The 27,225-nt window shown below is 47.7% G+C and overlaps 2 protein-coding genes across 2 annotated transcripts in view; one reads left to right on the top strand and one right to left on the bottom strand.

Annotated features, from left to right (window-relative positions):
* Window positions 1–4,719, top strand: part of HPS4 (HPS4 biogenesis of lysosomal organelles complex 3 subunit 2) — a 28,830-nt gene extending 24,111 nt beyond the window's left edge. The window contains exons 12-13 of the mRNA XM_044658859.1: window positions 401–509; window positions 4,470–4,719. Coding sequence (XP_044514794.1) covers window positions 401–509; window positions 4,470–4,641 — 281 coding nt within the window. The 3' untranslated portion in view covers window positions 4,642–4,719. The remainder of the gene's footprint in view (window positions 1–400; window positions 510–4,469) is intronic.
* Window positions 4,720–9,193: 4,474 nt separating this feature from the next.
* ASPHD2 (aspartate beta-hydroxylase domain containing 2) lies at window positions 9,194–22,618 on the bottom strand. Its single transcript, XM_044658858.1, has 3 exons — window positions 21,661–22,618; window positions 12,251–12,364; window positions 9,194–11,032 (listed from the first exon to the last, which is right to left on the bottom strand). Exons 1-3 carry the CDS (start codon window positions 22,544–22,546, stop codon window positions 10,923–10,925), a joined length of 1,110 nt encoding a protein of 369 aa, XP_044514793.1. The 5' UTR covers window positions 22,547–22,618; the 3' UTR covers window positions 9,194–10,922.
* Between the last annotated feature and the right edge of the window lie 4,607 nt (window positions 22,619–27,225).

Below are 27,225 nucleotides of genomic sequence, written 5' to 3'. Positions count from 1 at the left end.
GGTCTCTGGTAGTCCTTATTCACCATAGAGTTGCCCAAAATGGGAATAAAGACTCCCTTGGAGTTTGCAAAAGCTTCCCAATAACCAACGATCACACGTTTCTGAAATGGGGGACTGAGCTCCATCACAGAGCGATGGTTAAAAGGTCCTCATCCTCCCTTCCTCGGCATTCAGAGAAGCTGATCAATCCGAGCCTGGGTTTGAGGAGAAATTGGCTTTTGCTTATAGCTGTCAGTTGACTCACTTTTATTCTCTGACTTTGATTAAGGCTTGGAGGTATTTGTCTCTCCCCGAATGTTCATTTCTGTGCCATAGTTTCCCTTGGGGGCTGGGGTTCGGGGGGCCAGGGAGTGGGTCTTGGTATTTACAAATTTACAAATTCTGTTTTAACTCTCAAAAGCCAACCTTCCCCAAGCACCCACTTCCCAGGATCGACATCTACTCCGGGCAGTCAGTTTGATCCATTCTGACTTCACCCAGCTGCCAACTCTGTATGAGATGACAGTCAGGTAAGATTCCTCCCCAGGTTCTACCAAGGAGACATGTTCTGCTCAGTTATTCATTTCTATCCGTGCTTCCCCTGAACCTTTAGGTCTTGGCTCAGAACTCACTTTTTTTTTTTTTTCTTAAACCCTTACCTTCTGTCTTAGCACCCATACTAAATATCAGTTCCAAGGCAGGAGAGTGCTAGGCAATTGGAATTAAGTGACTTGCTCAGGGCCACATAGCTAGGAAGTGTCTGAGGACAGATTTGAACCCAGGACCTCCCATCTCTATGCCTGGCTTTCTATCCAACAGTCTGAACCGCCTAGTTACTCTTTCAGAGCCCACTTCTTCTTTTATTTTTTTTTTTTAACATAAACATTTCCACATTCAAAGAAGAAAAAAGAGGACCACGTATGAAATTGTGAGTCTCCATTACATGCAGATTTTAAAACATAAATATTTCAAATTTAATATGGTAGTTCCAACTGGTTTGCTTGTTTAGGCTCTATTCTGCATTTTCTTTTGTTCTCTCATTTGTATTTTTAAATGATTCATCAGTGTTCTTTTCTGTCTTTTTTCTATGATTCTCATTAACCCTACTTCTTTTCAAAACCCTCCTAGTCAACAAAAAGCTAAGAAACTTTAAAAAAGATTTTTTTCACTCCCTCCCAGCACTCCACTTCTTCTTAAGGACAGTCTTTCCTGACCGCTCCTCACCACCCCATCCATCCATTCTCCTGAGCAGTCAGTGTTCTCTTCCTTCCCAAAGTGCTCTTTGTAGGTGCTTACCTGGGAAGTGAATAGGTTGTTGATGTGTGGCTTTCCTCCAGAAGAACTTGAGCTCCTTGAGCAGGATTATCTTTTGTTCTGAAGTGCCTAGAACAATTCCTTGTATATAGTAGCTGTATAATAAATACTTGTTGGATAGCCTGTTAGAGCAAGACAAAAGGAAAGGAGGAGGGAGGGAGGGAAGGAAGGCAAAAAGAGAGAGGGGTGAGGGAACGAAGGAAGGGAGGAAAGAAAGAGAGAGAGAAGGAAGGAAGGAAAGAAAGAAAAAAGGAGGAAAGAGAGAGAAGGAGGAAAGAAAAAAACAAGAGAAGGGAGGGAGGGAAGAAAGGAAGAAAAATTAAGACTAACTTGGAGTGGAAAAAGCCTTCTCTCCTGGGGAGCAGAAGGACCAAATGATACATCCTGAGCTTTGGGTCATATGTGCTGTGAGCTCTTACTGCCTAATTTCTTCTTTGTATTATTATATTTGTATGTATAGATGAGGAAACTGAGGCCCAAGGAAGGAGTTAGTGTATAGAAATGAAAGTACTGCTAATGAGAAAGAGAAAGGAGAAGAGTTTGGTCCATGTGAATCCCTTCCCCTTTCTCCGGGCCTTCATCTGCTCCCTCTGCAGCTGAGTCTTGCTGTCATCATCTTTTCTCTTCTCTTTTCACTGGAGGAAAGAGGGTTTGTTGCCTTTAGAAATGGGGCTTTTTTCTTTTGGAGCCCACTGAAATGGCTGAAGTTCAGTGGAGAGAAGTGTTGAGCCCCTGAAATGAGTGTTCAAGGCTTGTGCCAGGGTTTTTGCTGCCTCCCAGGACTAGACAGTTCATCCAGTATTTAAATAGAACTTAGAATAATCAATTTGGCTTATTGGGCTTGCATTCAAGGTTTCCCCAAACAGGCAACAGAAAGTTGTTTTACTGCATTAGGAACTGGGCTGGGGCAGTGTATGTGGGCACGTGCTTACCTTGGCAGGTCGGCCATAAAAAATAAGGCCTGTGACCCCTGGTGTGCCAAGCCCCAAAGGTCAGTATTTGGCTCTTTCTGAGTCCTTCGCTGGCGGAGCACTGAAGTCTGGTGAGAAATTCTGAGTGCAAGGGCCAGCAGCCTCTCGCATTTGGCACCTTAGGTGGTATTAGCTGGGATTTAGGCTGCTAATCCAATTAACAGCCCAGGAAAGTGTAGAAACTCCCCCTGAGTTGTGATGGGAGCTGCTGCAGCCTCCCTCTGCAGGAGCCTTGGGTCCCTCTAGGCTGGAGGGGAGAGGAGCCACCCAGCCTCACTGCCTCCAGCCTCTGGGGCCAGGGGTAAGTAGTGGGGTGGGAAGGTATTGGGGGAGGAGGGATGAAGGATGTCTTCTTTCCTTTCTGGAGCCTTTCCCTAAAAGTCCGCTTCTCCGGGCCAAGTTGGCTGGTCACAATACCTTCGATCCTTCTGCTCCTTGGATGTGGAAAGAACCCCAGGTGGGGGTCAAGATCTTGGGCGGAGGCCTGACTCAGACATTGGGGTCCAGGACTAGTCATTTCATCCGATCTCGCTTCCTCATCCCCCCCCCCCCCCAGTACTTCTTACACTGCCTCCTTCCCAGGGTTGCAAGCAAAGCTCGCTCTAACCTGGAGAGTGCTGCATCATTTAGTGTGGGCTGCTGCCCCCGTGGGTAGTGCATTGGATTTGGAGTCAGGAGGTCCAGTTTTGAATCCTACCTTAGATGCTTGTCATCATTGCTCTCATGGGCAATTCATTAATGTTAGAGAGCCTCAGTTTCCTTATCTATAACATGCGGATGATGGCAGTGGTCATGTGTCTCAGGATTATTGGAAGAAAATGCTTGGCAAGCCTTAAACTGCCCTATAAATGTGAGTTTTAAATTTATTTATTTTAAACCCTTACCTTCTGTCTTGGAATCGATACTGTGTATTGGTCCTAAGGTAGAAGAGCAGTGAGGGCTAGGCAATGTGGGTCAAGTGACTTGTCCAGGGTCATACAACTAGGAAGTATCTGAGGCCAGTTTTGAACCCAGGACCACCCATCTCTCAATCCACTGATTGAGCTGCCCCCTCAATGTGAGTTATTATCAGTCCTCACCCACAGGTTCATTCATACCTCAGCCTGGTGTTCTCCTACCCTTCCCAGACTCTCCTGATCAGTAGAGACCCCAGATGCTCTCCTTTTCTTCTTTAGGCATTAGGTGGTGCTTCTGTCCCCGGGCTGACTCGACAGTGCCCATGGGTGTGGGGTTCTCATTTCGTGTCTTTGGGATCCATTTTCCTCCCCTTTAAAATGGAGGTCACGATCCCCAGCCTCCTTAAGTGGCCCCCCCCAGGCCTTGTGACCAAATGAAGATTTAGCGTGTTACTCCTGAATGCAGCACATTCTCTGCAGTAAAATGTAAGGTTCCTAAGGGCAGGGGGACTTTCGCTTTTGTCCTTCTGTCTTCATCACCTAACAGTACCTGGCACAGAATAGGCATTCCATAAATTCTTGCTGAAATGAATTCCTGAAAACTGAAATTGCAGGAGGGCAGCTAAGTGGATAAGGCACCTGGCCTGAAGTTAGGAAGACCTGAATTCAAATCCAACCGCAGACACTTGCTAGCCGTGTGATCCTGGGCAAGCCACTTAACCCTGTTGGCCTCAGTTTCCTCATTTATGAAATGAACAGAGAAGGAAATGGCAAACCACTCTTTTATCTTTGTCAAGGAAACCTCAAATGAGGTCAGGAAGAGTCAGACATGACTGAAATGGCCAAATAACAAACTTACTAACCACGAGACTTATGTTATTGTAGGAGAGGCAGCCTGGTGTGGTAGAAGGACTTGGGTTCAAAGCTTAGCCCTGTTCCTTACTGGATTATACAAATGACTTCTCCTTTCTGGGACCATCGGGTGCCTCTACATCGAGGGAGGTGGACTAGAATGGCCCCCGGGGGCCTTCAGCTCTAAATTTCTGCAGTCTGTCTGTCTTTGAACACAGCATAAACGCAGCCGCTTGTTGCACTGTTGTTGTTACCAGGGTTTTTCATGTGTGACTTTTCCCCCTCACTGGGCCCATTTCCCATCTGTAAAATATAAGGCTTAATCTAGATGATCCCTAAGGTCCCATCTAGCCCGAAAACTCCCTCTCCAATCTACTTATAAAAGGATCTTTGGTGGTTGGGGATTTCCAGTTTGAGGCAGGGATTGTGACTGTCCTCGTCTCTCTCCCTCCATTAGAAATGCCTCCACAGCAGTGTATGCCTGCTGCAACCCTGTCCAAGAAACCTATTTCCAGCAGATGGCCTCCCCCACCCGAAGCTCCGGATTCCCCAGCCCTCAGGACGGCATTTTCACCCTCCCGGGCAAGGCCAAGCAGAAGCTTCTGAAGCACGGAGTGAACTTACTCTGAGCAGGGAGGCTCCTGGAGGGGCTCCCCCAGGGAGGCCGAGCTCCAGTCGTCCTCTAAAGCCGGTCCAGGCCTGCCCTGCCCTGCCTTGTCCTTAGGCACGTCTGTAGCTTCTGCTGAGATGTGGGTGATCAGCCTTGATTTTTGCTGAGCACTTATTTCTCAGGGGTTTGGGGGTGTGGTGGGAACATTCCCTTTGGGACCAGCAGGTCCAGAGCATTTCTGCAGCTTCCGTGGATCTGTCAGGCAGGAGTGAGTCACCCAGCAGTTAGAGGCGGAGGCTGCCTGGCCTGCGAGGCTCACAAGGTGCTGCTTGCCGCCGCTGCTGCTGCTGCCACCGCCGTTCTGCGTCTCCTTTCAGTTGTTCTGGTCAGGTGTAGCTTGGCCTCCTTAGCAGGCCTGGCTCCCAGCAGAAAGCCTCATCTCTCATCTTACTGGGTGCGATGATTACAGCAGCATTCGGGGATGTATTTTCAACAGTTGAATCAATGTGGCCACATCCGACGGGGCTGTCCACTTCCGAGTTGTCACCTTGGGAGACCCCTCACTTGTTCCAGGGAGGTCACCTTTGCTTAGGTTATTTGGGGCCTTCTCGATGGAAATAGCTTTCAGAACCTGCAGCACATTCTTTCAAGGCTCCCCAATCGGGGCAAATTCTTGAAATACGAGGATACAAATTTGATTTTTGGAAACAACCACAAGCCATATGGAGCCCCCGCTGGAGAGTAAGGTGGGCGATCAGGCTGGGTAGTACTGCTTCTGAAGAACAGCCACGAGCCTTGGCTGCAAAGTCCGTCCTACTGCTGTTACAAACAGGTCCTCCCCCTGCCCCCAAGCCATTTGGCACAAGACTGTGTCCTTAAGTATGGTGCCTTCCCTTTGGGGAAGGGGCCAGGATGCTGCTAGAGAATCTGCCCCAGCAGACTTCTTCAGTGTTAGGAACAAAACATCTCTCCAAGGCACAACCCAGGCTCTTCCAGCAATACTTGGAATTCCTTTTTGTTAACTGAGGCATAAAAAAAATTGTAGGGTGGGGGCGGCTGGGTGGCTCAGTAGATTGAGAGGCAGGCCTAGAGATGGGAGGTCCTGGGTTCAGATCTGGTCCCAGACACTGGACAAGTCATTTAACCCCTGTTGCCTAGCCCTTGTCACTTCTCTGCCTTGGAATCTATAGCATAGCATTGATCCTAAGGCAGACGGTAAGGGTTTAAAGAAAAATGGTGAGACTTAACTTTGAAGGTGCGTTGTTTATTCCTATTTATAAACACCCGTTCTTAGGGGGCAATATAAAATGTTACTACATCCCTAACCCGAAACAGTACACTTTGATGAACAAAGTTATGAGTCACAAATGTGTCAATAAATGTGCTCTGTATGGCTTGTTCGACTACTCAGATAATTTGTCCCTTAAAAATAGCAGAGGCATGACTAAAGAATAATATCAGAGTTCTGCTCGCCCTCCTTCTGTGACTGGGAGACCAGCTTAGGAATCTTGGTCTTCTCAGCTCACAGGAGGAAATCAGGCTGCTCCATCCTTCCTCACAGCCCTGTGGGGTAGGTAATACTATCCCCATTTGACCGATGAGGAAACTTAAGGTTCAGAAAAGTGTGGTCACAGAGCCACTTATTATTGGGGCCTGAACTTGAACCCAGGGCTTATGACAAAAATATTTCTTACCTAGAAAAGAATCTTTTTTGAAGACTCCTCTGTGTGCCTGAATATGCTCTAAGAGTCTGCCAAAATGCCAGTGTGCTCAGTCTTGGCTGGGTTTTCCATATTCAGACTCCAGGACTCCATTTGGAGCTGGGCCCCTCCTGATGTGCTGCCGTTTGAAGACGTCTTCCAAAGCTGGGCCACCTCATGAGGCAGTGACTGCGTGTGCTGCTGGGTGTCCGACTCTGAAAGAACAGGCCACCCCTCTGGCCTCACAAGCCCTGCCCTCCACTACTTGGTGAGGCTGCGCTTGGTCCCAAAAAAGCTTTAAGTGCAAAAAGGTTTGATGCCTGAAAAACACCTCACGAGAGAGCCATTCCTCCTTTGCCCGCCACCCCATGGCCCCTACACCAACTCTTAGGAAACATATCAGTCCAGGAAGGAGGGGGAATGAAGCCACACCAGCTGACCTGTTTGCCAAGAGACTGACTTCATAGGCTGTTGGCGGAGATGGAGACTCCCCACCCCTCGCCCCTGGCCCTAACCCCTGCAGTATGGCAGACCAAAGGGTTTTCAGCCTTGCTCTCCAGAGAGGGAAACTCCCTCCCTAGGCAGCCCGTGCCACTTTGGGATGGTTCTAATTAAGGGGGCTTCCCCTCATCATTCCCAGCCTCAAGCTGTCTCTTTGCACCCTCGACCCCCACCCCCAAGTTCTGATGTGAGCACGGCATCTGCCTTGCAACATAGCTAGGCTCTGGTTCAAAAAATAACCTGGGATGTCAGGTCAGAGCAGAGGGCTCCAATGTAGGGTGCCTTCTAGTTCCTGAGACTATGATTTCAGGTCGTGGCAGGTTTCACTCCATTCATTTTTAGTACGAGATGAAAAACTAGGCTTTCCTAGGGGCTTAATTCCCAAGTTCTTTCCCAAGTCCTTCAAAAATCCAAGCAATAGGAAGGCTCAGTGGATTGAGAGCCAGGCCTGGAGATAGGTCTTGGGTTCAAATGTGGCCTCAGATACTTCCTAGCTGTGTGACCCTGGGCAAGTCACTTATTCCCCCCATTACCTTGCTCAACTGCTTTTCTGCCTTATACACAGTATTGATTCTAAGAGGGAAGGTGAGTTTAAAAAATATATATCAAGGAATATCTCCTAGCAGTGGCTCAGGCCCTTGACGTTGAATGTATGTCTAGATCACAGGCAGATCTTGGGAGGGAAGGAGAGAGCGAGAGACCGGTGAGGGGCCCCGAGAGTGAGCAAAGGAAAGAGCAACTCCTCTGGTTGGGGGCCACACCGCTGCGGCACGAGGCTCCACCGAGTCACTGGGAGTCGTGCCGGGGACGATAGCGAGCAGGACGCGCTGCACTGGGCGTCTGTGACTGGCGGTGGCTAAAGTGTGCTTTGAAGATCTAAGGATTATTCAAGCATCCAGAGAAGTCTATCAGGGCCAGAGGGTGGGAGGGAGAGATTAGGATCAGCGAGCTGGGTGTGCTTGGTAATGGAGCAGAAAGTAAATAAGTCCTTTTGTCTGAAGCGTCTGCCTGCCAGTGCCACAGTCTGCCCCACTACTGCTCGTGCCATCTGTCAGGAGGAGATTTATAGCCATCCATCGTGCCGTTCCTCACTTCTAAACCAAATTAGTAGGGCTTCACCCAGGAGCAAGCGTCCATGGAGAGCTCACCACCTGGAGAGACGGTCCTGAAGTGGGAATCCATGTTCTTCTCAAAGCACGAGCCTGGCCCCAGGTTGTGGCAGACCCGGCTGATGGCGAACAGGGGTTTCTGGCCTCTATTTTAAAAATAAGTTGTGTGTGGCACAGCGGATAGAGAGCCGGGCCCGGAGACAGGAGGTCCTGGGTTCAAATCCGATCTTAGACACTTCCTAGCTGGGGGACCCTGGGCAAGTGTCTTAGCTCTCACTGCCCAGCCTTTATCATCGTTCTGCCTCGGAACCAATTCACAGCATAGATTCTGAGTGGAAGAGAAGAGTTAAAAAAAAAAGAAAAAAGTCCTGTGGGGGCAGCTAGCCCTGTCTCTGCCCCCGAGGACGCACCAGCTAATGGGGCAGGATGGCCCGAGGTCCCTTCCAGCCCTGGCTCTGCTGCCTGGCTCCGGGGTGCAGCTCAATTGAGGCCACGCCGTGGATTTGCTCCTTTCTTAGCACCTTGCACAGCCCTGGCAGAAATGTGAAAATTACTTTAGTAATTGCCTCGTTGGGATCGCACCCATTCAGAGGGTGAGAAGCGTCAGCCCGAGGCTGGGGCCGCCATTCCTTTTCTGTGCATGGCCAACAGGAAATAAACCCCAAGTCATTTGGAATTGCTGCTGAAGGGTCTTCGGGCAAACGCAAGTCCTGGGCTTCTGCAGACCCTTCGCTATTTTTTTTAAGCCTCACCTCCCATCTTAGAATCAATACTGTGTATTGGCTCCAAGGCAGAAGAGCGGTAAGGGCTAGGCGATGGCGGTGAAGTGACTTGTCCAGGGTCACACAGCCAGGAAGCATCTGGGGTCAGATTGGAACCCAGGACCTCCCATCACTAAGCCTGGCTCTCTATCCACTCAGCCACCTGGCTGCCTCCCCTTTACTTCTATTTTTAAAGAACAAAAAGCCAAGAGTAAAAGGAGAAAAACCCAAATGCTATTGATGCTTCCTTTATCCCGGCCTCCTACTCAAGAGGCTGAGACAGGAAGCTTAGCCGCCAGCCATGCCTCGTGCAACCAAGGCCCTCGACGCTGTTAGGCGTTCTGGAGTGATTCCTAATCCAGCGGGTTCCTCCTGCTTCTCTCTTAAAACCGAGCTCTGGTTCTTTGTTCGAAACGTCAGTTTTCAGGGCCTGCCTTTCTCTGAACAAGACCTCCCCCCGCCCTGAATCCTTTCCAACAAAACCACTTCATTCTGGTTTTCAGCCAAGTTCTTTATTATTCTCCTGTGCCACATCCGGTCCACATTGCTCCAGGTAGCCAGTTCCCCAGAAATACTATTTGCTTTGTTGACTCATTTTAAGAGTATTCAATATGTGTAGAAATCATGCACCTCGGTTGTTCTTAGGTGTAAAAATCCTTAAGGTGTATTTGAAATTTCTGCCTTTTCCCGCCATATCATTATTGAAAAAAAGCATAGAAATTTTTCTGGTCTAGACCCCTCCTTTGCATATCGGCTAGTGACTAACGCAAGGACCTTTCAGAGTGAACTCACTGCTCTCTGTGGGTTCTTCCCAGCAGCTTTCCGCTGGGATCTGGACCCTGGCGTGCTTTTTCGAGGGGAAAATGCCCCCTGCTTAGTCTGTGCTGGGCCTTGGCTCCTTCCCCATCCATCCTGCCCAGGACACGCTCCTGAATAAAGGCATCTAGTGCAGCGGATGAGCAAGGCCGACAGGAGGCTGTTTCCTCACCACTGAGCCCCCAGATGGCCCGACCCCGTCCTGCCGGACCAGTCTCCGGCCTTTTTGTCCAGACGCAAGATTGCAAGTCCTTCAGAGAAGGCTGGCGCTTCGGGAAGGAGGCTGGGAGTGCTTTGGGGCTTGGTCGGCACCACGTCACCAAGAAGCGCACACACAATCAGTTGGCAGTGACCACTGAGACGGCCGGCCTGGGCCTGGGCCCGGGCCCGGCCACATCCCGAGGCCACGCCGTGTCCAGAGAGCAGACATTTAGGTAACACGAGAAATGCGAATTGTGGGCGACGAAACCCCAAAGCGGAACAGAGACCGGTCGAGTGTAAGCTTCCAGCTCTGCTGGAGGGGCCTCCCTGGAATGTCGGTGACTGAGTGATTCCGTTTCCTCCGAGAGCCTTTCCAGCTAACCTGCCGTCTACCTTAAAGAGCTCACCCTGGGAATACTTCGTGCCCGATTTGGCAGTGGGGTTTCTGTAGGCAGTGAGGTAAGAGAATCACCCTCTGTGGGCCTGAGCCTCGGGGAGCCAGCAGTGGGCCCAAGGGGGCCGGCTTGAGCTCTGTAGGAAAGTGCTGTTTAAACAGTCTCCAGTCCCACCAGTCTAAATGCCCTTTGCGATCACCAGCCAAACAGCAGTGGCGCACAGGAGGGCCGTTTCCCCGGGTCCTGGGGCTGCCCCAAACACGGTGCCCAGCAGCCCCCGAACCCTGCGAATGAAGTCGGGAGGGGGCCGGGGCCGGAGGCAGGCAGAGGGTCCGCCGTGGCGGTGATCAGAACGGCAGCAGACGCCGAGCCGAGCTCGCCCGGCAGCCCTCTGCTTTTGTTTCTCGTTTTGTGATTTTTTTTTTAAGATGACCACAAGAATTTTCACAGGATGACGTTGAACAAACCACCTTGTGGTGACTCTGATTCTTAACACTTCTAAACGCGGGAGCAACATAAGATAACAGGGGGCTGTGCCCAGCGTCACGGAGAGAAAACGAGGCGGGGGTGGGCTCCAAAGAAACCCTGGAGCGGATGACTGGAAAAGACCAAACCTAAGAAAATACAAGCTGGAAACTTCCATTTGCAATAACCAAGGAAGGGAGAAATCCAGCATGGCGTTAGTCCCAAAGGAAAGCTTCCTACGGAGGCAGGCTTCTGTCTGTGGCAGTGCCGCCTCAGCAAGGGGCACCCCGTGCCGGAGCCCTTCCCAGGCCGAGCCTCTGTCCCTCTGACCCACTCCAGCACCGAGAAGGGCTCATCGTCCTGGAGCAAAGATAAAATCAAGGGCCTGGCGTTCGGCCGCCGCCACGTTTGGGTGCCACAGATCAACCATGAAGACCACGCGTGGCCCTTCTTCTGGCGAACCTGCGCAGAAAACGGGACAGGAGAGAATCATGGAATGTTACCGCCTTCTCAGGTCAAATCAAGTTCCTCCATCCAGACTGTGCTGTAACGTGTCCCTCAGCCCAAGACACGCTAGGCTGCAGATAAGGCTAGAACCTGAAGGACCTCAAAGGTTGGCCTTTTATAGACCAGGACACACGGACACACAAAGACACTCACACATGTGTAAATAGTGCAGTGGGTGGAGCATCAAACGTGGCATCAAGAAGACTCATTCAAACCTCAGACACTTAACTAGCTATGTGACCTTGGGCAAGTCACTTGACCATATATACATATATATGTATGTATGAAAATATGTGTCTTATATGCTGGTGATAGAATACTATTGTGCTCAAAGGAATAATAAACTGGAGGGATTCCATGTGAACTGGAAAGACCTCCAGGAATTGATGCAGAGTGAAAGGAGCAGAGCCAGAAAAACATTGTACACAGAGACTGATACACTGTGGTAAAATAGAATGTAATGGGCTTCTGTACCAGCAGCAATACAATGACCCAGGACAATTCTGAGGGACTTATGAGAAAGAAGCTACCCACATTCAGAGGAAGAACTGCAGGACAGGAAACACAGAAGAAAAACAACTGCTTGAACACATGGGTTGAGGTGGACATGATTGGGGATGCAGACTCGAAACTACCACACCAATGCAACTATCAACAATTTGGAAATAGGTCTTGATCAATGATACATGTTAAAACCAGTGGAAATGCGCATCGGCTATGGGGGGGGGGGTGAAGGGGAAAGTAAGAATATGAATCATGTAACCATGTTAACTTTTCTAAAAAACAAAAATTATTAAATAAAAAAAGAAATATATGTGTCTGTTTATACAGATGAGTGAAAAAAATTATATCCAAATCAGTCACCAAATTCTTAGAATGCCATGCTCAAGAAGAAAATCTCATTAAAAATTTCCAGTTTCCCAGAGCAACCCAAACCCAAACCTTAGGAGTAGGCACGGAGCCTTAGAAAAGCCAGAATGGAACCAAAAAGGGTTTCCCTTATGAAAATCATACTCACCAAACTGTTAGAGCTCAAATATGGGGAAGGTGAAAATAAAGGTACCATTTCAGAATCTCAGTTGGTAGGAGGGACTCCTTCTTTTGTACCTGTCGGGCTCCTTATGGGATTACTACTCACTAGGGAGACATGTTAGTGGTGGGGAAGAGACTTGCCTTCATGGAATGCAGTGTGCAGAAAAGAGTCATCAAACAGGAGGCAGCGGCCCTCTGCCCAGCACTGGGGCTCTCCTCCTACCACCAGCTCACAGCCGCTGGGCGTCTTCAGACCTTTGGGTTCAAAATAAAGGAGAGAACAAGAGGCACGAGTCAGGAAGAGTCCGAGATCAAGGGAGATTCCACTTCAGCAAAGGAAGCATTTAAAAAAACCAACGTAACTAATCTGGAACTATTCAGTCCCATTACTGTACTAGAAGACACGGTATGAAGATGGAATTGGCAACTCCAGGATGGAACACTTGGGACAAAAATCTATTCTTCCTTACCAGACTTTGAGGTCACGGAGGGCAGAAGCTGGGTTGTGTTCATCTCTGTACCTCCTGGACCAAGCTTAGCAGGTGTTAAGCCAAGTTCCTCTACTAGGGAATTCTGTTTATTGGACTCCAGAGGTTGGTATCTCAAGAGGAGATGATGGCGTCCCTCATGCTAGGCATCACCTGTTGAGAGCCATTGGATGTAGAGAGCCATTGGAGAAACAGGGTCAAATTTAGGGCCTGTTATCTGGATTCCCTATGTGACCAATCCAGGCTGAGGCAGTCTTTGTGTATGGTCCTGGTCACCTGAGCCCTGAAAAGCTCTGGTACCAGCAGGTAGGTTAATCCAAAAACAACTTGACCCCTCCAAGAGGCTATTAGGAGTCATTTAGAAGAAACAGAGTCTGGAATAGATATTTTATCTGGATCCCATTACAAAATCATCGGCAAGTAAAACTGTGTGTATGGTTTTTTCTGCACTGCATGTCAGATGCAGATAGAATGGGCCATCTAAGGTAAAAATCTGAGGCTCGTCTTTTGACTCATTTTTAGATCCCCACCTTTTCTCAGTATTCTTATTGGAAAGCTTTGAGTCCTTAAGCAGACCAGCAGCTACTGAGTTAACAATTCCTCTCCTTGACAATTTCTCTCCTTGATAATTAAGAAGCCTGAACCCTAAAAAATATATTACTTAGATAAAGACTGGAGCCAGACAATTTAGTCCAGACTATCTGACCAGGTGCAGATCTGTAAATCAAGGCAGAACGCAATTAGTAAACATCTCCATGAAATTTATTTCTGCTCCCAGAATTAGCCCCTACTAATTGGTGGTTGGAATTTGGCCCTTGTCCTTGCACCCATATCTCTATTTTTTAGACTTTAATGGATTGTGTATGATTTGTAGCCCCTTCACAGCTGTGACTCTCTCTTTGTGTTCTTTGTTTGAAACCAGTATAAAATAAAGTCCAAATCCCATAGCATTTGGATCAGCATGGGCTAACCACTAGTTCGGCTGTTCTCAGTTTCTTTTTCCTGTCTTAACAATCTGACGCCATAAAACGCCACTCAGAACCCTTACCATATAGAGGCTGGCCCTCTATAATCACCTCCATAAGGGCCTGACGTGACTTTATCAATACAAGGAGTTTCCTTCATCACCTACTAGAAGGCCAAAGGAGAGATGGAAGGAAATCCTAAAAGCGTGACCTTTCACGGTTGTGACAAAGCAGGATGGCTGAAGTTCTTGGAAATACACACAAGAAAACCAGATTAGTAACTCAAACCCATTGGCGTTGACCCCAAGTGATGATTGAGGAGGCCAGGATGCCCACTGAAACACCAAGAGGGAAATGTGGAAACGAGATCACAGGGTTTTCCTTTCTCTAGCATTTAGCATCTAAGGCTGAAGGATTTCCAGTATCAGAGCAATTTGGATGGAAGGAATTCTAGAATTGCTATGGCGCTAGGCGGCTTGGTGGTCCAGTTGGATAGAGCGCCAGCCTTGGTGTTAAAAGGACTTGAATTCAAATCTTGGCCTAGACACTAGGTATAAAACTCTGGGCAGGTCACATAACTCTGCATGCTTAAGTTTCTTCATCTGGAAAATGAGCTGGAGAAGAAAATGGCAAACGGCTCCAGGATCTTTGCCAAGAAAACCCCAAATGGGGTCACGGAGAGTCAGACATGACTAATCGCCAAAACAGAACAAAACAAAGCAAATGGCTCTAGAATGTTTGAACTAGACAGGAAATCTGAGGTCAGATGAACCAGTATTTCCCAATTCAAACCATGCTGCCGCCTAGGAAAATGCCCAATTTCCCTTCTATAGGTGATGCTATCCTTCATACCCTCAACTTTTTTTTTTTTAATGCCTTGTCTTTCATCTTAGAGCCAATACTAAGTATTGGTTCCAAGGCAGAAGAGTGGTAAGGGTAGGCAATGGGGGTTAAGTGACTTGTTCAAGGTCACACAGCTAGGAGGTCCTCCCATCCTCAGCCTGGCTCTCTATCCACTGAGCCACCTAGCTGCCTCTAAAATTTGCTCTTTTTAAAAAAAATTCCTCACCTTCCATCTTAAAATCAATACTAAGTATTGGCTCCAAGGCAAAAGAGCAGTAAAGGATGAGGCAATTTGGGGTTAAGTGACTGGCCCAGGGTCACACAGCTGGGAAGTATCTGAGATCAGATTGGAACCAGGAACCTCCTGCCTCTAGGCCTGACTCTCTATCCATGGAGCCACCTGGCTGCCCCGGCTGATTAACTTTTCTGTGGCTCAGGGCATGGGGACCAGGAGAAAAGATGGGTGGATGAGAAAGCCAGGACGCAAGGCGAGGTCAGTTTTTAAGTTTACAAGTTTTTATGATTTTTGGTAATAAAGACTTTGCAAACCAATACGATTTTGCCTTGAGCTGGTACCCCATGAACACCGATGGAGTGGTCCAACCTCATGCTTCTGTCATTTATCAACGAGACCTTTACACTGAAGCCCTTGAATATCTTGAATTATGATTTAACCAGCTGGTCCTTTCTGGAAGGATTTGCCCAGAAGGAAACTTTCCTTTAGATTCACATAAGGTCATCAAGAAGGGAGCCATAGAAGAGCATTTGGCATCCTGCACCTCTATTTCTGGCTTCCCTGACTCGCTATGGCAACTCTGACGGCCCAAGTTCTTTCATTTCCTTTCCCCAATAATAAGAGGCGCCATTTCTACGGCCCGCCAGTCCTCACAGAGTGCCGACGTCGGGACGGCTCTGAGGCTGGCGGTACAGACGCTGCTCCCTCAGGAATGGAGGCGGCACATGGCCATTATTCCAGTTAGAGCTAATCTGATTTGGGCATTCCTCGAATGGGCAGACGCTGGCCACGGAGGACGACGATGATGGGACCACGGCTGCCCCAGGGTGGATGTCTCGTGCAGAGTGGCAACAGGAGCTCTAAGCGACATGAGGAAAGGGGAAGCACAATCTGGGTGACACTTTTCTGGGCTTCCACTTTTTTTTTTTAAACCCTTAACTTCTGTGTGTTGGCTCCTAGGTGGAAGAGTGGTAAGGGTGGGCAATGGGGGTCAAGTGACTTGCCCAGGGTCACACAGCTGGGAAGTGCCTGAGGCCACATTTGAACCCAGGACCTCCCGTCTCTAGGCCTGGCTCTCAATCCACTGAGCTACCCAGCTGCCCCAGGGCCTCCACTTTTTAAAAAACATTAAAAAAAAATAAACACATACCTTCTGTCTTAGAAAACCCCAACCTCTGCTCTCTGGAACGTCACAGCCCAATTGGAAAATCACAGACTTGCAGAGTTGGAATGGCGTTTCAGAGACCAACCCATGCATATGAAAAAACAATCCCCACTCAAGTGGTCATTAAAACTTTTTTTTTTTTTTAAGCGTTGCCTTCCATCTTAGAACCAATACCGTGTTGGTTCCAAGGCAGAAGAGCAGTAAAGGTGAGGCCATTGGGGTCAAGTGACTTGCTCAGGGTCACACAGCTAGGAAGCATCTGCAGTCCTATTTAAACCCAGGACCTCCCGTGTAGAGGCCAGGCTCTATCCACTTAGATACATTCAAGCCTCTACTTTCTTCATCATCAGATAACAAGGCTGGGCTTGGCGATTTTTTAAATGTTTGCTTGCTTTGTATTCTATGCATCGTTGACCTAAAACCAACCCACCACGTCCTGAACAAACAGAAGGCGATTCCTCGAGGCTGGCTGACCATCGTGAGTTCTAGGTGTCTGCTAGGCTTGTTACCCTGGACAGAGTTCCACCAAGATGGCACAGCTGGGGCAGAGGGAAGCCTTCCGCTCAGTTATTTTCCTGCTCCCCCCACTGGAGTGGAAAGCAAAGCTGCCCTCCCTTCCCACGGGCCTCTCCATGACTCATCACCACTCGCACACTGGAGCCGAGAAACGTTCCTGGCTTTGGAGCTCCAGCTGGATGTTTCTTTTCTAGACCCGTTTTCGAGCTGCTCACCGTTTCTTTCCGTTGCCAACGAGATGAGCTTAGCTGGCAGAAATGGTCCCGGCCCCACGTCTCACTACGGGATTGGCTAACGGCTGTCCTGGCTAGCAGGAGGCATCTTGGAAGCTGGGGGGCAACTCCAGGCTGCCAAAGATGGATTTTCTCTCGGGGCCTTTGTGGCTTAGGAGTGGGCTGTTTTTGTCTGAAATTCTTTTTTTTGAGAGAAAGAACAGGGCTTCCTCCCTCAACCGTGGATGAAGACACAGTCAGACGTGAGGGACAGAGAAAGCTGTGTGCCTACTAGCTGTTGTTACTGCATGAATCTGGGGGACTGCTGGGCTCCCTCAGGACTTAGGTGGAGGGGCTATTCTCCTGGGGCTGCCAAAAATCTGATAAGAACGTACAAAGAAAGAGAAAAAGCAGCTTTAAGGAATGAATTAAAAATGAATTAGGATTCATTAAAAGGTCTAAATTGATTAAAATTTTAAAATTAATTGAATGAGTATTTTAAAATTTTAATTAATTCATCAAAACCTGTATTTAACTTGCATTTATTATTGGACAAAATCACGTATTTTGGCTAGATGGTCAAAATTTTACTTATAAATAATAAATAATACCACGTATTTTGGCTAGATATCGTCCTCTGAATCCGGCTGCTGGCTGGCTGCTGGGAGGTGTATCACGCTCTATTAACATCTGGCCCTTTGGGCTCCAAGGCTGCTTGGGTAGGGCCCTGCCTCGTCGTAGAGCTCTGTGGCAAAGTAACCAATAAACTAGGAATGCTGGGTAACATAGGGGCCATAGATCTCAGCTGCCAGCCTCCTTGGTATCTAGCCAGGGATGGGTGGGAAGAGGTCACACTCAGAGTCAGACCTGGCTCTGGGCAGCTCCCTTTAAAGGGGGCCCCTGCTGCCAGGGTCCTGCCTCCACGAGTCTCCCAGATCAACTGAACTTTTCTCAAGATTCTAAACCCTATCAACTGTCAGAAAATTCTCCAACAAGGTCTTGCAGGGCTGACCTGCACCCTATTTGTACTACATTCCTCTTTTCTGATCCCACATGGTGGCAGAGGTAAGGAGGTGCGTGGCCTCACCCTGAACTTCCGAGCTGGAGCCTGTCCCTAGACACTCCTGTCATGAGACACACGTGATAGCCATCCCCTTCCTGAGAGAGCCTTAAAAAAAAAAAGCAAGAAACGGAAGATTCATCTGAAGAGTGAGATCCTCAAGAAAGCGAAGGCTCAGCTGGCTATGCAGGAGCTTGGATTTGCGGAAAGATCACCAAATTTGGAATCAGCAGGTCTGGTTTGACTTTTACCTCTATTGCCTCCACCCTGTGGGATTCTGGGAAGAGTCACTGATCTTCTCAGACGCTTGTTCCCTCAGCTACAAAATGAGAATGTCAGACTAAATGATTCATAAGGCCCTTTCCAGCTTGAAAAATCTTTTGATCTTGAAAGTGGCACCAGGCCCCCATTACACAGCAAAAATCCAGAGGCCCATCGTATGGGGTCTTGAAATGTGCCTAATGTCTAACTCCAGTTTTCTAGCAGAAAGACCTTCTTTAGCTCTGAAAAAAAGATGCCTGTTGGATGGGCCCCAATATATTTACAAGTGTTTGTGTTTTACACGGGTACTTCAGGGATCTATCGTTTTAGAACTGTGTGTAGACTTCCCTCCAAGGGTACAGATCGCCATCCTTCTGTATCCGAATCGTTTTCATGAGTTACTTTAATTGAGAAAAATCCCCACTTGTGGACAACCTTCTGGCAACACGCCTCTCCTCGCTTATTTAGTCTCATTTGAAAGCTGCTACTTAGAACCTTTCGAGTGGAGGGACCTGCCAGCCCCTGGGTCCTGCTGCTGGAATAATTGCTTTCCAGAATGTAGAGGAATTTCCATGTCACAGGCATCTGTGTAGGCAATTTAGCTGAGGATATAAATACATCGCACGCACACGTACACACGAACACACACCTTTTACCTTCTATCAAGACTCCCTGCCTCAAATTTCTCCCAACTCCAAGCCATCTTCACAGTGCCAGCAGATGACCTTCACATGCTGTCTTCTTCATAATTGTCATTCAAAGCCCTTTTACCGGGGGCAGTGAGCTAGCACAAGAGAGTGCCAGGCCTAGGGAGAGGGGGTCCTGGGTTCAAATCTGGCCTCAGACATTTCCTAGCTGTGTGACCCTGGGCAAGTCACTTGACCCCATCTGCCTAGCTTTTGCCCTTCTGTCTTACAGTTGATACTAAAACAGAAGGTAAAGGTTTTATTAAAAAAGAAAAATCAACAACCCTCTGACTATAGTTGTGACTTACCAGCCTGGCCTTGTCTCACTATTTCCTCTATATAGTTTATGTTTCAGCCAAACTGACCTACTCTTTCCCTCCCTGTCTCAACCTGCTTTGGCTCCCTCCTCCCTGGAATGAAATCTGGCCTTTCCTTCAAGGCTTCTTTCAGGTGCCATCTTCCCCCTAGAGTTCCCTCTAGCTATATACTTCCTGCCCCACAACCCCTAGCTGGTGAGCTTTCTTTCCTCAGCCTATTATCTCTCCTTTGCCCTGAATTCACTCTCCCTTGTATTTTTGTCCTCCCCCCACCCAGTTAGACAGGAAGTCTTTGGAAGAAAGATGAGTGAGCCATCTTCTTGGAATCTTCACTATTGCCTTGTATATAGATGCTCCATGTTTACTGAATTCAATTCAGACATAAAAAATAATGCTTCTCTATCAACTATTCCTGAGTCTGGCATTCAAGGCTCCTCAAACTTCTTTGCTAATCTTATCTCATGCTTACTCCTCCCCCAGCTCCCCACCTGCCCTCAGCCTCAGTGTACCTCCCACCTTTCTCTCTTACCTGGAAAGATCCACTTCCTTACTTTCTTTTACCTGGAATCCTCCTGAATTCTTTTTTTTTTTTAAACCCTTAACTTTTGTGTATTGGCTTATAGGTGGAAGAATGGTAAGGGTGGGCAATGGGGGTCAAGTGACTTGCCCAGGGTCACACAGCTGGGAAGCGTCTGAGGCCATACCTGAACCCAGGACCTCCCGTCTCTAGGCCTTACTCTCAATCCACTGAGCTACCCAGCTGCCCCCCTCCTGAATTCTCAAGCTATAACTGGAGTCCTGCCTTTGTTCCCCCATAATGCCTCCCCTGACCAATCCAATCCCCATCTTCCTCTAACCTCTCATAATATGACTTGTCTGTTGCACTAGCTCATGTGGAACAGCACACACTTTGCTTTTCATGAGGCTAGTCCCGTCCCCTCACCTCATCTAGACACTAAGAGCTCTGAGGCCACAGATCTGCCTGCATCTTCCCTGGAGGGCTCCCCGCTTCCTCCTCTGCCCTTCGCCCGAGCCAGCCCGCTGGCTCCTGATGTAGGCAGTCCTTCCCTTCAGTTGGAGAATTTGGTTCTCAAGAGTTCCTCGGAACCGTTCCTCTTCCCTCTCTCCTTTCTAAAGCCAATCAACTAGGAATCAGCAGCTTCTGCTAGAAGCCTCCCTTTGCCGAGGCCCCCTTAGAACGTTTCCCTTTCCAGGAATGTTAATAAGGCCAACTGTCAATAGACAGTAACCTCCTTCTTACCCAGATGGCTGGGGAATGGGCTGTTCTGGTTAATGACTATTTTGGCTGATTCTTGGTTTCTACACTTAGAAGAGCAATTTCCAGAGAATGAGAGAGATGCTTGCCCTGCCGTCTCTCCATTAGACAGTAAGCTCCTTGAGGACAGGGCTTGCCTTCTGCCTCTTTTTGTATCCTCAGCTCTTGGCACGGTGCCTGGCATGGCGTAGGGGCTTAATAAATGTTTGCTGATTGATTGGTGAAGCCACAGGACTTCTTTCAGTACTTGGGGGAGCTGGGATCTCAGCAGCATGGGCATGCACCCCTCCTATGCAGGTGGTGGCATTTCCACGCCTCAGTCTCCAAGCACTGCTGTGGCCCCAGAGAACTCATGCCCCGGGGCTCTACTTGGTTAGGATTAGTGTCTCCCATCTTAGCTAGGCTGGTCCCTTTTTTATTTTTTAACCTTTATTTTCTGTCTGTTGGAAGCAAATTTCTCTCTCCGTTATGGCACCTTTTTTTTTTTTTTAAGTGACATAATGGAGAGAGAAATTTGCTTCCAACGTGTCTTAGTAACAATTCTAAAACAGAAGGGCAAAATCTAGGCTTTTAAGTGTCTGGGGTCACATTTGAACTCAGATCCTTTAGGTCCTGTCTATGCACTATGCCAACTAGCTGCCCCCACAAAGCTGAGAGTTTTCTACCCCCCAAACCCTTACCTTCTGTCTTAGTATTGATACTAAGTATTGGTTCCAAGGCAGAAGAGTGATAAAAGCTAGCCAATTAGGGTTGAGTGACTTGTGTAGGGTCACACAGCTAGGAAATGTCTGAGGCCAGATTTGAACCCTGAACCTTAACATTTTTTTTTTAAACCCTCACCTTCCATCTTAGAATCAATATTGTATATTAGTTCTAAGGCAAAAGAGTGGTAAGGGCTACATAATGGGGGTTAAGTGACTTGCCCAGGGTCACACAGCTAGGAAGTGTCTGAGGCCAGATTTGAACCCAGGACCTCCTGTCTCTAGGCCTGGTTCTCAATCTATTGAGCCACCTAGCTAGCCCCCTTACTGGGATTCCTTTTTTTCTTTTCTTTTCTTTTTTTTTTTTTTAAATAAAACCCTTACCTTCCATCTTAGAATCAATACTGTTTATTGGGGCTCCAAGGCAGAAGAGTGGTAAGGGCTAGGCTATGGGGGTCAAGTGACTTGCCCAGGGATACACAGCTAGGAAATGTCTGAGGCCAGATTTGAACCCTGGACCTTAACTTTTTTTTTTTTTTAAAACCTCACCTTCCATCTTAGAATGAATACTGGGTATTGGTTCTAAGGCAGAAGAGTGGTAAGAGCTAGGCAATGGGGATCAAGTGACTTGCCCAGGGTCACACAGTTGGGAAGTGTCTGGGGCCAGATTTGAATCCAGGACCTCCCATCTTTGGGCCTGGCTCTCCATCCACTGAGCCACCTAGCTAGCCCCCTTACTGGGATTTCTGATAAACCCGAGTTGACCGTACTTACAAACGGACCCTTCTGTAGCCTTCCATCCCTCCTCTCCCGCCAACTTACGTACCCAAGTGGCATCGGACGCGGATATTGGTAGGTCCATAGTGCTCTGTGATAACTGTCCCAGGACTCAGCACCGAGATGCACGCATTCCCAAAGACATTGTTACCAATGCAGGTGCGAAGACTTCCAAGCAAACGGTACGTCCGTGGGCATTTCCTGCAGTTCCTGGGAATACACACGCCCTGGTTCACCAAATAAAAAGTGAACCATTCCCCGCTGGGGGTGCTGTTCATTTTCCATCCTTGCGGAAGGCTACAGTTGGAGAAAGCTTTGTAGAGGGTCTCAAATTCACACAGAATGGTCTGGAAGTTCCGTTCCAGCAGTTCTACGTCGTGTTTCTGCGCGTCTCGGGAGAAATAAGGAGTGGTGGGCAAGTCGGGCAAGAAGAAGACTTCGGGCTTCTGGATGGACGGCCGGCTGTTCAAGTAGCGTCCCTGCTCGCGGATGCCCTTGTGGATCCTGCCCATGCCAGACCAGGAGTAGCGTTTGGCGTATTCCTGCAAGTTATGGTAGAGTTTCTGGTTCAGTCCGTCGTTGTGGGTGCAGCGCACACACTCGGGAGACTGGCAGTACACGTAGCCGTTCTGCAGCCCGTTGACATCCGCGCTCTGCATGAGGGAATTCACAGTGACGTAGGCTCGGGGCTGCTCCCGGCCCACGTGGTAACAGTACCACACGAACAGGACCAGCAGGCAGGCCACCGTCGTTAACGCCGTGGTGTCGCAGTCCCGCACAGACTGGATGCCCGTGGCGATACAGTCCCGGAGTCCGTCCAGCGACCAGCTCCAGTCCAGCAGCCACGCCACCGACATCTTCGTGCAGCTGTTGTTAGACGTGCGCAGGAGGGTCAGGCGATTGGTCCTCGGATGTCCCAAGGGCACCCACACCATGCAGGGCAGGACGGAGGCAGAAGAGGGGCTCAGGAAGGGGAAGCCATGGCTGCAGCTGCTCCCTGGATGCCGGTCTGGGCTTCATGAACAAATCCCGTTACTCCCGATCACATCTTCCTTTCTGGCCAAAGTCATCGCCAGGTGGGTGGGAAGGAAGGAAGGGGGGCAAGACCAGGCAAAGAGTTGGGGTCCTTAGCTGGGACGAGTCATTCTGAAATATTCTTGAAGCAGTTCAAGTCTGGAAAAAGTGAAGACCCAGAAGTATGTTAAGTGTTTAAAATATAAGCTCCTCAATTAGATTATGTATTTTTTAAAAAAACCCGTTACCATCTGTCTTAGTAGGACTTTCTCTCTCTTCTCTCTCTCTCTCCCTCTCTCTCTCTCTCTTCTCTCTTTCTTTTTCTCTCTCCTCTCTCTCTCTCCCCCCCCTCCCTTTCTCTCTCTTTTTAAAATGCTTACCTTCCATTTTAGAATCAAGGCAGAAGAGTAGTAAGGGCTAGTCAATAGGGTTTAAATGTCTTGCCCAGGATCACAGAGCTATGAAATGTCTAAGGCCAAATTTGAACCCAAGACCTTCCATCTCTAGGCTTGGCTCTCCATCCATTGAACCACCTAGCTGCCCCCCTTAGTATTAATTCTAAGACAAACGAGAGCAAGGGCTAGGAAATAAAGATTAAGTGACTTGCCCAGGATCACATAGCTAGGCCACGTTTGTTTTGAGGTGATTTATTTTCTTTTGGGGGGGGGTGTGGAGGGTTGGGGGGAGTGGAATGTCTTTTACTCCATATCTTAGGTCCCATCACCACCACGCAACAACCCCTCGGACTACATTTGAAACCAGATCCTCCTGACTTCAGGCCTGGCTCTCTATCTACTGTGCCATGTAGCCGCCCCTAGCTTAGGTATTGATGGGAGAGCCTGATTTCCATTTCATCAATGCCTGATCTCTACTAACTATGGTGTGACAGAAGGTACTTCTTAGATGCTTCACTAGTTAGGCTTCGATTCCAAAGCTTCTTATAGGCTGTTTGACTGGAGCCTGAGTTCTGCTTTCTAAGATTAATGAGAGGATCTGTAAAGATGGGATTTGTGCAAGGGGGATGGGACAAAAAGAGCCAGAGGAGTGGCTGACAGTTGGTGACAGTTGAGAGATCAGAAGGATTCTGGGAATGCTCCAGAGGAAAGGAGGAGGAGGAAAAGGGTTCTGGTGGAAGACATCCCAGCTCGGATCCAGTCGTGAGGGCTTTCTGAGGATCTTTCTTCTCTGGCTCCTTTTGTCCCATCTCCCTTGCACAAATCCCATCCTTACAGATCACAGAGCTGGAAGGGACCTTGGAGGCCATTCAGGGTAAACTATTTGCTTACAAGAGAGAAAGAAATTGAGGACTAGAGAAATGAGGTGACTTGCCTAAGATCAGCCAGCCAGGAAGTAGTACAGTGGGGACTGGCTTAGCTTTGTTTATATTTTTAAAACATTTTAAGGGATTTTTTTTTTGGTTATTATTCAGTCATTTTTCAGCCTTGTCCAACTCTGTGACCTCATTTGGGGTTTTCTTGGCAGAGATTCTGGAGTAATTTGCCATTTCCTTCTCCAGTCCACTTTACAAATAAGGAAACTAAGGTAAACTGGGTTTAGTGACTTGCTTAGGGTCATCCAGCTCTTGTCTGTGGGCAGATTTGAACTCAGAATGATGAAATTTCCTGACTTCAGGCCTTGGACTCTGGCCTCTTGGGCCACCTAGGTTTGCCAATCATTTTCTAGATAATGTTACGTGTGATCCTTATGAGAGCCCTGAGAAGCATTATTCCCATTTTCCTTTTACCCACATCGCTCTCTTAATGTCAGCCATGATCATCCTTCTCTTTGGAATCTCTGAACAAGGGGACATCTACTGAGTCAGACCTTGAGAAGGTACTTAGTCCTTGATTTGAAATCAGTTAGGTAGCTCTGCATTCTCTCCCCTTCAAAGGCTGTGAAGGGGAGAAAAACATAAGAGGAGGCAGCCTAAAGTTTCTACTAACCAGGAATGCAAACATGTCCCTTTTCCCAGAATCCTCTCCTTTTCACGACAGAAGTTAAACCTATAGAGAAAAGTGCTGTTGGGCTATGTACTCTCCCTCCCCCTTGACCTCTTTATGATTGCTGGTGGCAGTGTCTAGCTGCAGGGAAGCTGAGTGGTCCAATGGCTAGAGCACTGCCCTTAGAACCAGGAAGAGTTCCAATCTGGGCTCCAGACATTTTACCAGCTGTGTGACCTTGGACAATTCACTTTTCTCTGTTTGCCTCAGTTCTTCATTTGTAAAATGAGCTGAAAAAGGAAATGGCAAATCACTCTTGATTTCTTTGCCAAGAAAACTCCAAACGGGGTCACAAAGAAACAGTATCTCGTAAACACGTGACAAGAAATGGTTAAGGAACCATCTGAACACAATTTCTCTTGCTGGGCAAATTCCCCAGGGTTTGGGTTCAGCCTCCCCTGGGGGCCGCATCCTGATGATTCTGTGAAAATGTGAGTAACAGACTTGGAGACAAAATCAATCCTAACTGAGGGAACCATCCCTGGTCCTAGAAAGCTGCCTGGGAAACAAGGGGAAACTATTTGGGTGGAAGTTCATAGATATTAGGACCAAAGCAAATGGGTCTTTATTCTAGAATGTACACATATGAAGTTTAAAAAATAAAATATAAGTAAAAAGTAAAATGTAAGTTTACTAGCTGTGTGACCCTAAGCAAGTCACTTAAGCCCCACTGCCTACCCCCGACTAGTCTTCTGCCTTGGAATGGATGCACACTATTGATTCCAAGACAGGAGGCAAGGTTTTAAAAAAATGTGTAAATTCCAGCCTGGCCTCAGAGGCTTACTAGATATGACCCTGGGCAAGTCACTTCATCCTGTTTGCCTCAGTTTCCTCATCTGTAAAATGAGCTGGAGAAGGAAATGCCAAACCACTCAGGATCTCTGCCAAGAAAACCCCAAATGGGGTCATGAAGCATCAATTGGACACAACTGAAACCACTGAAAAACAAGAAGCTCCTTCAGGGTATGGATTGCTTCATCCATTATTCCTATAATTACAGGTTCTGGCACACAGTAGGTTCTTTTTTTTTTTTTAATTTTAAATTCATTGATTGATTGATTTAGAGTATTTTTCCATGGTTCCATACATAGTGGGTTCTGTGTAAACAGAAATTCGATACATCTGAACTAGATTACGCAGCATCCCTTCAAGTTCCGTCCTCTCTTGGCATCCTGACATTTTGGGAAATAAATGTGCTGTAAACTCCGCCCTCAGGGGGCTCTCTGTTCTGAAAGCTCTGGGCTCTCTCCCGGGTGTGCGATCTGGGAAGCTTCTTTACTGAGTCTATTTTTTCTTTGCTTCAAATTATTATTATTAAATCTCATCAAAAATAATACTCAGAGTATTTGGATATTACTTTTAAAATCTTACTTTATTTGATTTACTAATTTTAATTATTTTATTTACTAATTAATTCTTAATAAATACTTGATTAGGGGCAGCTAGGTGGCTTAGTGGATGGAGAACCAGGCCTGATGATGGGAGTTCCTGCCTTCAAATTTGGCCTAGACAATTCCTAGGTGTGTGACCTCATTAAGTCACTTCACTCCCATTGCCTAGTCCTCAGTGTTCTACCCTGGAATCAATACTCAGTATTAATTCTAAGACAGAAGGTGAGGGTTAAAGAAGAAAGCAAATTCTTGATGAGTGTCTTGCTGAGACCATAAGCCAATCCTGGATGAATCTCAGCCACAATGAGTTGTTAGCACTCCGAATGTTTCTGTTTTTTCCCCACAGTTTTATAGAGAACAAAATGGAAGAGAAATCTCAAGAATTCCTCAATCATATTCTTGCTATTTCCATGTTTGGGATTGATAAACAATGAGCTAAAAACAAGGCCATCGGCCAGCCAAAAATATTTATTAGGCACCAGGATATTTTTGTTTTTAGAAGATGTAAAACTGGGGAGATTAGAAGCAAACAAGAGTTTTGGGGCAGCTGGGTAACTCAGTGAATTGAGAGCCAGGCATAGAGATGGGAGGTCCTGGGTTCAAATGTGACCTCAGACACTTTTCAGCTGTGTGACCCCGGGCAAGTCACTTGACCCCCATTGCCTAGCCCTTATCGCTCTTCTGCCTTGGAGCCAATACATAGTATTGACTCCAAGATGGAAGGTAAGGGTTAAAAAAAAAAAAAGAAGAAGAAGCGAATGGAGTTTTGATGGCACTGACCAAAGATATGGAGCTGGAAGGGCCTTGGAGGTCATCCTGTCCAACGCCGCAACTGACATATCTGATATGTGATATTTGAGTATCAACTACACAAAGGAAATGCTATCTTCCCCTAAAAGCCACTTAGCAGAGAGCTGAATTTCCAGGGGATCCTTTTATACTTCATTAGGTTCTTTTTGAGATTACTGAAAAGGTAAGGAATAGCAATTGGTCTTGGGTTCAAATTTGGCCCAAGACACTTCCTAGCTGTATAACCCTGGACGAGTCACTTACACCCCCATTGCTTTGCCTTTATTGCTCTTCTTCCTTGGAACTGATACACAGTATTGATTCTAAGATAGAAGGTAAAGGTTTAAAAAGAAAAGAAGAGAAGGGAAGGGAAGGGAAGGGAAGGGAAGGGAAGGGAAGGGAAGGGAAGGGAAGGGAAGG

The sequence above is a fragment of the Gracilinanus agilis genome, chromosome 1 (assembly GCF_016433145.1).
Source record: "Gracilinanus agilis isolate LMUSP501 chromosome 1, AgileGrace, whole genome shotgun sequence".
Lineage (NCBI taxonomy): Eukaryota > Metazoa > Chordata > Mammalia > Didelphimorphia > Didelphidae > Gracilinanus > Gracilinanus agilis.
This window is presented reverse-complemented; position numbering and strand designations above follow the sequence as displayed.

Excerpts from the sequence above, each read along its gene's own strand:
- ASPHD2 (XM_044658858.1), bottom strand. The coding sequence starts at position 22,546 with ATGGTGTGGGTGCCCTTGGGACATCCGAGGACCAATCGCCTGACCCTC. Across the intron at positions 12,365-21,660 it reads CCGCGTCCGATGCCACTTGG|GTCTGAAGACGCCCAGCGGC; the intron begins GTACGTAAGTTG and ends TTGAACCCAAAG. Across the intron at positions 11,033-12,250 it reads GCACACTGCATTCCATGAAG|GTTCGCCAGAAGAAGGGCCA; the intron begins GCAAGTCTCTTC and ends TTTTCTGCGCAG.